Source organism: Magnolia sinica, chromosome 18 (assembly GCF_029962835.1).
Source record: "Magnolia sinica isolate HGM2019 chromosome 18, MsV1, whole genome shotgun sequence".
In the NCBI taxonomy this organism is placed as follows: domain Eukaryota; kingdom Viridiplantae; phylum Streptophyta; class Magnoliopsida; order Magnoliales; family Magnoliaceae; genus Magnolia; species Magnolia sinica.
In genome coordinates, this window is record NC_080590.1 from 17,176,158 (window position 1) to 17,188,400 (window position 12,243).

General features: G+C 40.6%; 1 protein-coding gene across 1 annotated transcript; it reads right to left on the reverse strand.

Moving 5' to 3' along the window:
- Positions 1–2,175: 2,175 nt before the first annotated feature.
- Positions 2,176–11,580, reverse strand: LOC131233737 (uncharacterized). The gene is made up of 3 exons (XM_058230522.1): positions 10,564–11,580; positions 7,450–7,582; positions 2,176–3,837 (listed from the first exon to the last, which is right to left on the reverse strand). The coding sequence occupies exons 1-3, from the start codon at positions 11,266–11,268 to the stop codon at positions 3,344–3,346; spliced, it is 1,332 nt and encodes a 443-aa protein (XP_058086505.1). The 5' UTR covers positions 11,269–11,580; the 3' UTR covers positions 2,176–3,343.
- Positions 11,581–12,243: the final 663 nt, after the last annotated feature.

The following is a 12,243-nucleotide window of genomic DNA, read 5'->3' on the forward strand; positions in this document are numbered from 1 at the left end:
GAGTATGGGGCTTCACACTAATACAATCGCTCACAGATCTTTTAGCTCCACGCTACCTATCTTTCTTTCACCCCGCGTGGACATTTGTTCAAATTAATTTTAATTCTAGTTTTCCTTTACTTCTATCTAACATCATATTACAGCAAGTGAGGAGTCTTTAGTTTTAACATAGCTTAGTTTTTGCTATTGGCAATACACTGTTGTGGTACGCCAACTAGTTAGGTATAAATATCTATGACCTCGTCATTGGATTCTCAAGTTATTGAGTTGTTACTTGGTAATTCTTTGGTCATAACCTGCTGACCATACACTATGATCGTTTGGTATTTTCCATGGTCATTTCACTAGCACAAACCTCCGTTGGTAATCTTTTCTGCTCATTTTCTTTTGTTGATTATATTACATTCATATTTAGATCAATAAAATTGACAATTAGGTTATTTTTTCTAACTTTTTTTAAAAATGATTTTTTTAATTGATTTTGTTGAAAAACACAACAAAAACTATCACCATTATAAGAAAAGTCATTATTTTTTTTTTTTTATAAAAAGGACCTATTCAAAGGACTTACCCTCCATTTCGTAAATTGCTTGATTGTTTTAACAATCAGTGGTTGAATAGTCAGGTTAATTTTCACAAATTTGGTCCTAATTCGGTTAATTTAGTGCCTTCGGTCACAAGGTGTTTAATTTGATCTGAGTCGATTATGACTCTTACACACCTGCCACTTAACATATTAACACATGTTTTACCAAAATTAGGTAATTCATTTCTCGTATGGCTGTAAAGAATATCTAAAGGTAAAGTACTTGGAGATGTGAAATGTTGCCACCGGTCCACTTTTGGATTTGTTACAGCATCATCCCCTTGGGAGGATTATCGGTTCTAAAAATTTAACAATTTTAAGTGGAACGACTGAATAAATTTCCATATATCTACAACATGGACTATAAGAATTGGTACATACATGGGAGAGATGGTTATTTCTGATATTAGGCCTTGCCTTTGCAAGTAGGCTTACTTACGACATGTGCCAAATGTTGTAAGATGTCTTCAATCTATTTGGAATAGGGGAGTTTGATCAATCAAACTCCTCACTGGATTAATCAAGGTTTTTTTTTAATTATTATTTTAATTATTTTTTTAAATTTATAAGTTTGCTCTCTGGGCAGTTTTGAGAATGTTTGATGGAAGCTCGATCAATCGAGAATTACTTGATTGATTTTACAGTTTGCTCTCCAGGAAGTTTTGGGAATGTTTAATGGAAGCTTGATCAATCGAGAATTACTTGATCGATTGATGCTTATATTGATGACGTGTGCAATTTTGCGTAATTGTGCGAATTGTTTCCTATTCTAGGTGTAACAGTTTATATATGGCTGTAATGCGAGATTAGGGGATACTAATCAAAGCTAAAATGTCTCTAGGGTTTGGAGAGGAGAAAACATAGTTTTTGAAATTGTAAGTTCATCTGTCTCTTGTACTTTTTGTTTTCATAATGATTGCACATCGCTTGGTGTCGTAGTTTTTTCCTGCGAGAATTTTATACGTAAAATTTGTGTGTACTTGTGTATGAGTTGTTTGTATTTGCTTATTTCTTGTGATTCGAATTCAAAGTTTGCTTCCGTAGTCCCCCAATACCAAAATCATTTCCTTAATTTTTTTTTTTATCATAAAAATACTTGAAAGAGAGAAAAAGTGCGAGAAAGTTCTATGTCTTCTTTCCCTATTTTTCTGTATCTTATCCATTGATATGAAAATCTTAGAGTTTGTCCAGTGTTCTTCTCTTATCGTATGGTTGAGTCTCAATATTTCTAGTGAGTTTTTCTTGATCTTTTTAAAAATTTAGATATTCTTGCTTCCGATTTTGTTTCAAGATTGCCTTAATCATGCATGCATCCCATCTTCGTGGCAAAATATATCTAGCCAGAAAAAATCAATTTGATTAGATTTTTTTTAAAAGAAATTTTTTATGGGTGAAACTGCATTGTACAACTCTTAAGCATAGGTCTTATAGTTGATTTGGAAAAAATGAGTCCAAATTCTCTGTTTGCCAGGAACAACGATTTCCTGTTTTCATGCGCTGTGACTGGTCCAAATCATCCGTGTGATGACGTGGCCAATCACATTACACATAATACAAAATTTATGTTCCTGGCAAACAGAAGATCCAGATTTGTTAAAAATAAGTCTTCAACAATGGGATAAAAATAATCATTGCAAATTATTATCTTTTTTCTATATTTCCATGTACCTAAGCATACCCTGAGGAGCATTTCAGTCATTTCAACTGTCTAAAATGACCGTCGGATCTAACCAATGAGATTTTCTTCTCAAGCTCAGCCAAAAAAAAAAGAAAAAGAAAAAGAACAAAGAAATAAATTCTGTTACAATACGTAGTGAATATTCTCCTCATAAATCCGGCTACTCTTTGCCACGAAAAGAAAATTTCTGTTTTCATGCGTCCTTATTGATCCAGGTGTGATGACATTGTGGGCACTTACACATGGCAAGCAGAGGATCCAGACTTTCTCCTCCTCATGCACTGTTTGCTTTTGTAAGGCCCATGCAAGATCCACACCATGGATTTTAGCAGCCCGGGTAGCCGATGGAGGCCTAAAATCTCTCTCTTCCATACAAATCAACGGTCATCAGAAGTGCAATGAAGGTCGAAACATGATTCCATGGATGGCTGTTTTCTACCGTCATGCCAACAGCGGACCATCATTAGATGGGTCTGGATGACGGAGCCACGGACACATGGACCCTATTCACTTTGGAAGCGGATTGCGCAGTGAGTAAACTCTGTGAGGTCCACCATGATTTATGCATTTTATCCGCTCCGTCCATCCATTTTCCCAGATGATTTTAGAGTTTGAACCCAAAAATGAAGTATATTAAATGTTCAAAGGGGCCACATCACAGGAAACAGTTGACTCGAATTTCCACCATTGAAAATTTCTTAGGGGCCGCAGAAGTTTTGGATCAAGCTTATATTTGTTTTTTTCCCTTCATCTATGTATTTATGATCTTATGAACAGGTTGGATGAAAAATAAACATCACTGTGGGGCCTAGCAAGGTTTCAACGGTGGAAATCATTATCCCCACTGTTTCCTGTGGTATGATCCACTTGATCTTTGGATATGCTTCAATTTTAGGTTCAACCCCTTAAATTAGATGGAAAAACGGATGGACGGTGTAGATAGACCACATACATTTAAGGTGGGCCCAACTGAGTTTATACAGTACGATAAGAGCGTACTGAGTACTCAGTACGCAATCCGATTTCATTCACGTTCTTGATGCATCAGGGCCCTTCAGTCCCTCCTCCCACCAATCTCCTCAGGGGGAAAGGAGATCAAGCAACAGCTCGTCCAGCAACGAACCAAAGACGCGAGTCTCCACCTCCACCGCCACCTCCTTTTCTTCCGTCCCAAACTCCCTCCATCTCCCGCTCTCCTCCATTCCTTTAACGTACGCCACCTTGTTATCTTCCACCCCCAATCCCCTCCCTCCTTCCAAATTCATCCAACGGCCCGCCGTTCGCAACAGCTCCTCTTCCTCTTTCACACGCATGCTTCTCTTTGTTTTGGACTCTACCAATCCCTCTCTGAAGAAATCCAACATTAGTCGATCGACGCCTGTCCCTTTTTTCACCTCTCCACGTCTCGCTTTGAGAATCTTAAGCAAGTCATAAGCTTTGTCTGTTGCCTTCATGTCTTCATCTTCTTCTTCTTCCAGTTCGGTCTGATATATCGGTTTATCAAGGTTGATGGGCCCCAGCTGAGAGATGATCCCAAACCGTCCAAGTTTATGATGAATTTTCTTCTTGGTCCCTGTAATAAAACCAAAACATCAAGAGAGAATCTCAGTGTTCCTTGATAGTAGCTGATTATTGGACAAATAGGCCACTGAACACAGATCTTTTGTAACCCACACTATGGACGGTTTTGATCTCTCTCTCTCTCTCTCTCTCTCTCTCTCTCTCTCTCTCTCTCTGATTAGCATAATCTGAGTAGATTAGTATAGCCTTACCTTAGTACACACAGCTGCACCTGTATCTAAATGACAGTTAACCACTAGCTTTGAAGTTGTTGTTGGTCATCCATGTTACACATGCGATATATGAATTCCAATTAGACCGTCTAGATCACAGGGTCCATTGTGGATGGATCTTGGTCAAAATATCACACTGAAGAACCAATCCTAACCGTCCAGTTGATGACCAACAAATGGATTGCTAAAAATAACATGGTCAACCTCCAAAATCAACCAGTGGAATCAGATCATTAAGATCGTTTGCTCACCGTGACTTTCTAGCTATGCTCTATCAAGGCCCATGATCTGTACGGTAGATTGGATTGCTGTAGATATGCGTCACATGTACAGCTGATGAGATACCATAACTTTAAAACTGGTGGTGAATGATCCCAGATGCCTAAGAAACTCTTTCTTATGGATAGTTTTCCGTGCAAACGAATCCCGAAGAATTTCCGAATTCCGTGCAATGCACGTAGGCGCGTGGGAGTCCTGACTCCACACGAATGCCCCAGGTGCCGATACGGCACATATGCGACACCATAGCTTTCCATCAGATGGGACATTGTTTAGATCAAAAGTGACAATTTCACTTCTCAGGTGGGCCACACCGTAGAAAAGAAATGAAAATTACATCTAGAAAATAACTGCATACCCCGGTTTATTTTGTACATCTACCTGAGGACTAGGTCAGGAATCATGTGCAAGTATACAACATCTGTTTTATCCAGCTCAAGAAATAACCGAGCTCTGTAGGGATGTCAAATCCACTGTCCATCGATCAGGTGAGAAAACTTATCTTCACCATAGATAATACAAAATATCAGTCTAATAAATAACTTAGCTGGGCCACACCAATGCGAACCATATAAAATTGTGCCTAGAACCTCTTAAGTTCACACTTTCTGGGTCCATCTGAGTTTTGGATAGGAAGATATATTATGCCTTCATCCTGGTGGCCCTACAGACAAACCTATGGTTGGCGCCATATTCCCATTTCCCCCCGAGATGTGGCCTGCATAAGTTGTATTTTTTTTTTTTGTTGATTTTTGTCTACATGGCCTAAAATTGATTTTTGTCTACATGGCCTAAAATTGAGGAGCACACCTGATGGACGGAATGGATGGCATACAGACAACAACCACAGAGCTTGGATGACCACACCAGATGGAGGGAATGGATGTCACACAGATAACAGCCACAGGAGCTGGGGGTTCCGTTAGTAAATCTAATCTGACTTTGTGCTGTTGTTGTTGCTGCTTTACCAGCAGGGCGTCTTACGAGAATCGAACCCTGGGTAATGTGTACACACTACACAGTCTCTGACAGTTCAACCATCGAGCGGTGGACCTGTACCGTAGTTGTTTAACTTGTACTGCTACAGCAACTGTTTAATGAAGTCTGGTACAATATGTTCGGACGCAATATTGGGGTCAAATACTGCTGGACTTTGGCTGTTGGATGATCTACGTTCAAACCTTGGAACATCCATAGTCTCGATCTTTAGCCGTTATTTTGTGGGTCATTAATATCGAAGGTCTCCTTTGTATTTGTGAGTTATTGATTGAAATCTCAAAATCTTCCAGTCTCAAATATTTTTAAGTTAGCCACATGAGCTGTAGCGCAACTTGGGTCAGACCTGAGAACTAACATATGGGTGAGACGTAACTATAAGGCCTACCTTGATGTATACATGGTATTTCCACCCAGTCAATTTGTTTTTCCAGCTTATTTTAGACATGGTCTAAAAAATGAAGTTGATACAAATTTCAGGTAAACCATACCATAGGAAACAATAGTCATTGGACTTTCACCATTAAAAGTTTCATGAGCATCCAGTGTAATGTTTATTGACTATTCATCCTAATGATAAGGTCATACAAATATAGATGAAAGTAAAAAATAAATATTAGCTTGATCTATAACTTTTGTGGCCTATAAATTTTTTCAATGCTTACCAACCATTGTTTCATGTGGTGCAGTCCACTTGAAATCTTTATCTACTCCATTTTGGAACAATGTCCTAAAATAAGCTTAAAAAAAGAGATGAATAGCATGGATATACAATTCGTATATCGAGCTAAGCCCTCACACGGTCAGGGTATCACCATGTCAGTGTACTAGGATCTTACCCAGATGCAGTCCATGAGCTGGGCTAACAGAATCACCAACCATAATCCAAGATCCAATAGCTGTATTTCAACAGAACACATCCAAGCTTGTTGTAGCAAACATTATACCCGATTCCTTGTAACCCTAGAACAGAAATATTCCCATGCCTGGGGCTGTGTGGGGCCCACAGGGATGTACGTCACAAATCCACTCCGTCCACCTGATTTGAAAGATACATGAATCTTAAAATCAGGCAGATCCAAAACTTATGTGGGCCATGACACACACAACATTGGGTTTAAACACCTAGGGGTGACTGAAGTTTTTTATCAGGATGATATTTGTGCCTACAGTTTATAGGGTAATAAACCTCTGAACAGTTTGGATGGCATAGAAACATCATGGTCAGCTCATGAAAGGTTTCAACGGTGAAGATTTCCATTCCCACTGTTTCATTTGGTGGGGCTCACTGGAGTTTTGCATCTGCCTGATTTTTCGATCCTCATGCTATTGTGGTCTTTCAAAACAGATGGACGGAGTTGATTTGTCACGGACATCCATGGGTTCCACACAGCCCCGTGCGCGAGTTATCTTTGTCCCACAAGCAATCCGCTTCCATTATTTACACCCGTACGTAGCATTTACGTTCGCGCACCCGTTTTCTACGTTCGGAGTTTAAACAGTACGTTCGTACGATTTCAATCCCAGATATGGAAATAAATGATGCATGCCAACAAGCTGGCCTGCTGTTTGTAATCTTGTCTTACTTCACTCATCATTGGCTTCTCTTTAGTACACTTCGAGAAACATGCATGAATCTTAACCAGTCATCAGGTAGGCCATGCGTTGGATGGGCCATTCTCTACTGCCCTTTTCTTCCTAATTAAACAAACCTCTAATCCAACTATCAGGATTCTCCAATCAAGGTTTTCAGACATGGCCCATCCAAAATACGGCCTACCTTACCATAGGTCTCGATTTGGTGCGTGTTTATCACATATAAGTAAAAGAAAAGTCGCAAAAATTATATGTTTTCGTCAGTGCAAATAAATGAGGTTGGTGTAAATTTAAATTGAACTTGAGGAAACATTAATACTCTGGCAGAGTTTGAGGGCCGATGCGCTCTCAGTACCCACGAACTCATAAACTGTACTTGTGTGGATCCGGGTACCAAGCTAAAATAATGGACGGTTAAAATGAAAAATATGGTCCATCATACTCTGACAGAGTATGAAATAACTCTCAAGTTGGAGTTACATGCACTACGATCATTGAAACAGCAGTGGACAGGAGCATACTCTTAGTGTTTGGCAGGTTCGAAGATGGCGATTCTTCGTCTTCATATGGATGAAGATCCAGCACGGAAACAGGACTTAACTGGTCCTTCTCCTCGTACGAGCCTGCTCCCCCTCTTTTATCCGCTTCCTCCACCTGTTTTTTTTTTCAAACGAACATTGTAAAGAAAAACTCTTTGCGCCGTGAGACTCACGTGTGCCGTGTGCGCGAGATCCAAGCCGTTCATCATACGGGCCCATTGTGTTTTCTCTCTTGCCCAGGAATTTCTTATGAGGACCACACGTGTACGATATTAATGAACGGTTTAAAAAATGGCCAGCGGTCAAGGTTCATTGAATACAAGTGGCCCAAGCGGTTGGTGTATCGGCCTGTTTGGTAAGATGTCAGTATACACATTGCTGGGCCCGCCTCATGAATGGTTAGACCTGTCACATGTGGCATTAATCAATGCGTTTGCCTATAGGCGTGCCGTTAGAATCCCTCATTAATGCCCTCAAGTGCCCCGACAAACGGCCAACGTGGCATTTTTGTGACAGATCAATCCATGCATGAGATGGACCACACTTTTAGATGATCAAATCCAAGACTCAAGCACTTCTACTCATCAGGTGGGCAACAGATGTCAACGAAAATAGTAAACAGTGGGTGCTCTTAAGAAAACGACAAAGCACAAGCGTATATGCATGTTTGGGACAACACATGAAATACAGTGGGATGATTTTGTGCAAATCATCTATACAAATGTAGCTAGTTGATGAACGGCTCAGATTTCGTAAACAAGTACAAAGATGGCACGTGTGGTCGCGTGCAGATTCGCAGCCCACCCGACAAATGCAACTAACCGAATACAGCGGAACCAACCAGTTCAGCGATTCGGCATTATTTTATTTTCATATAAACACTTACTTTTAAAATACTGCAAACACCCCCCTCACATATGCGTAACCCTCAGATTACTTTTTTCTAACAGAAATAGCGACTCCATTTACAGAAGACGTTGAAAAATATGAAAATGCCCCCGTGCGATAGAGGGCTTCGAATCTCAACCATTGAACCATGCTAACAACTAAGAGTAAATCCTAAGCGTTCAACGATATTCTTTTACTATATTTTAAATCATTTCTAACATTTTCAATAAGATTTAACCTAGCTGGCCGCTGTTACAAAGTTCAAATATCTTAATCTTAGGTGAGTTGAACTCTCTCAGCTTTAAAAAAAGCCATCGGATCCCAAAGCTAGGTTTCCATTGAAATTATCATGATTTCCGCGATTTACGAGAGAATAGAGTCAGTTGGTGTGGAAAAGGAGGGGCAAATTAGACCATTTTCCTTCACACTTTACTATAGTTAAATCCTGGAAAACATCCTGGGCAAATTAGAGTTTGTTATCTAGGAAGCGGATTGGGTACTGTTGCTTAGTAAGCTCTGAGGGGCCCACCATAGATGTATGTGTCTTATCCACGCCGTACATCTGTTTTTACATATCATTTTAGTCATGATCCCAAACTTAAATAATGTCCAAAGCTCAAATGGACCACACCATAGGAAACAACATGAATAATGACGTCTACCGTTGAAACCATCCTAGGACCCACATTGATGTTTATTTGTTATTTAACCTGTTCATAATGTCACAAGGATATGGATGAAGGGAAAACACAAATATCAGTTTGATCCAAAACTTCTATGGCCCCTGAGAAGTTTTCAACGGAGGCATGCAATTCACATTGTTTCCTTTGGTCTGTCCACTTGAGCTTTGGATATGCTTCAATTTTAGGGTCATGCAACTAAAATGATCTGCTACAACGTTTGGACGGCCAGGATAAAAGATATAAATCACGATGGGTCCCACAGAGTTTACTCAGTACGCAATCGGCTTCCTTTAATCCAACGATAGAAAAAAGGTACGGGTCTTTCGCAAATATGCATACATGACGGGTTCTAGCGGTATAAAGAAAAGGAAGGGGTTTATATACTAATAACCCTAACCTTTTGCTTTCATGAGATAACTTTGATACCGGCAATGAACTTATTCATACATGTGCACTCAGAGATTTCCCACGCAGCACACGTGCAACTCATATTTAACCGTCAAAATCAGGGGCATCATTGGAGGTACGTCGTATATTAATTAAGGCCAGGCCTCTCATCAGCTCTGTTATCCGTCTTTCTCTTTAACCGTCCATTTCTAATAGATTCCATTCACTGATGTAAACAGCCCGCTTTTAGGGCCGGCGCTGTAACCTAATGTCCTAATGAAAGCCCATATCTCTCACGGAAGCGGATTGCGTACTGAGTAACTCAGTACCCTTAGCGTACTGTGTAAACTGTGTGGGATCCACTGTTATTTATTTATTTTATCTACTCCGTTAATCCATGTTAACAGATAATTTTAATGCTTGATACCAAAAATGAAGTAAATTAAAATCTCAAGTGGACCACACCACAGGAAAGAGTTTGATTGAACCTCTACCATTGAAAAATTTTTGGAGGCCAAAGAAGTTCTGGATCAAGCTAATGTTTGTGTTTTCTCTTCATCCATGTCTTTGTGATCTTATGAACAGGTTGGATGACAAATTAAAATTATTTTAGACCATAGGAAGGTTTCAACGGTGGAAATCATTATTCCACACTGTTTCCTGTGTAATGGTCCACTTGAGCTTTGGATTTACTTCAATTTTGAGATCAACCCCTCAAATTATGAGTAAAATGGATGGACGGTGTGGATAAAACCACATAAATTCACAGTGGGCTCAACTGAGTTTACTCAGTACGATAAAAGCGTACTGAGTAACTCAGTACGCAATCCGATTTCATCTCTCACACGTGTACCATTTCGAAATAGGCATTTATCATACATGCATATGGTAAAGCTTTTGGTGGTCCTGGCCGCAGCTTGTCATCAGATACTCCACTAAGCTTGGGCATTACAGCATGATTAGAGCCGTTCGTTCTATCACGCCCACGATGGTATTTTCTTTTTAAACCGTCCATGGTAGATCGCACTATGCAGGGACTACCATGGCGGACTACAATTTTAGGCGATCCCACGACTAAAGCGCAATCATACATACACCTAACGAATGTGAAAATAAATGAAGCATTAATGAAACGCACCTTTGGTACCCTGCGGCATGTAGCTGTCTCCATGGAATCGTCACCGACGCCTTCTCTCTTTCTGCTGCTCCTCTGAATGTCCTTTTTACCATCAAGCCCTTGGTTTTCACCCGAATACTCCGAACTGCCACTCCACGACTGCACGGAGTCGGACGCACAGTCACTCTCCAGCCATCCGCTGCTACTGCTGCTTCTCGCACTTCCCATGCCAGAAGAGAAATCCATCGTTCTCTTCCTATTCTTCTCCTCTTCTTCATCTCCAAACGGCTTCCACCTTATCATATCCCTAACCCTAACCGTATTACTCCGTTCCGTACTCCCCTCTTCCTTGTGCTTCTTCTTCCAGAAGCTTCTTCTCAGCCTCTGGGAAAGGCTTCTCCCCAAAATCCCCTGCTTAGGCACGGACGGTGGGGATTTAACGGAGTAGAACGGAAGATGCTTAACGGCATGGATCACCGTTTCTGATGCCCTCCGTAAGGCAGAGAACGTAGTCGATCGGCTCCTATACAGTCTTCTTTCATTAGTTGAATCTCCACCGCTGAGATCGATTTCCAGAAGATTTCTAACGGTAGTACGGGATCGTCTCGGGAAGGAAATGAATCCATTAGAAGATGAGGAATGCAGGAGGAAATCTTTAAGCATTAGAGGTCTCCGGAATCTTCTCGATTCCGATTCGGATCGGAAAGGAGATGAAATTAAAGCCATGGATATAAGAATCAAAATCTCAAGACGGATCTAGAAAAAACAACCTAATTGCATCAGTAAAAGAAGGAACTGAGCAGAAAACCTTGAATTTCGAACGGTTCTTCCGCCTGTTGAGAGGAAGCTGAGAAGAAAATCTCCATTGTTTCAGATGCTTTCAGCAGATCCAGCGCATCAGAAGCAGAGAAGTAAAGGAAAATAGGGATGGGGCGGATCTTGATAAAGAGAAGGAGAAAAGAGAAGCTGGGAAGGTTACGAAGGTAAAAGAGGAGTGAAGTGAGAATTTAGAGAGAGAGAGGGAAAAGAGATGGAAACGGTGAAAAAGGAGAGAAGCAGCTTCTGAGGTGAAGATCTCCAGACCGAAGAAAATGGAAAGCCATGGGAGAAACCTGAGCGGTGTGTAGTTTTTTGTTTTTTGAATATTTCACGAAGGGTTTTTTATTCCGAAATGCCACGTCGGATGGGAGATTTTGTTTTCTGGACTGTTGCTGCGTCAATCTGTCGCGGGAAATGGTTGACTGTTTTGAAAGAGAGAGACTGAGGGTGAGAAGTAAAAAATTCGAGAAGTGATGGCTACTCGCGAATCCTACGCGCCTTATTAGTGGGCCGCGCTGAATTTAACGTGCCTAAAACTTAGGTTTCGTGGTTTCCAGGTGAGGGAGGTGTGTATGATCCCATCATCACAATCAAGTGATGATCCTGACCATTGATTTATGGTGGGCCATTTGAATATCTTCTTTTTAACATTATTTCAGCGTAACGGTGGCCCGCATGGCATAGAATACAGATCATGAGCGGTTCTGATGGTAAGACCATCTCAGCATGTGGGTCCTAACTGGATGATACATGTTTGAATCAGGTTGAAATTTGTGCTTTCCGTTCATGTATGTACGTGTGAAATTGTGAGTAAGTTGAATGATAAATAAGTATCACATTGGCCCTTGGAAGGTTTCAACAGTGGATGTCATTACCCCTAAC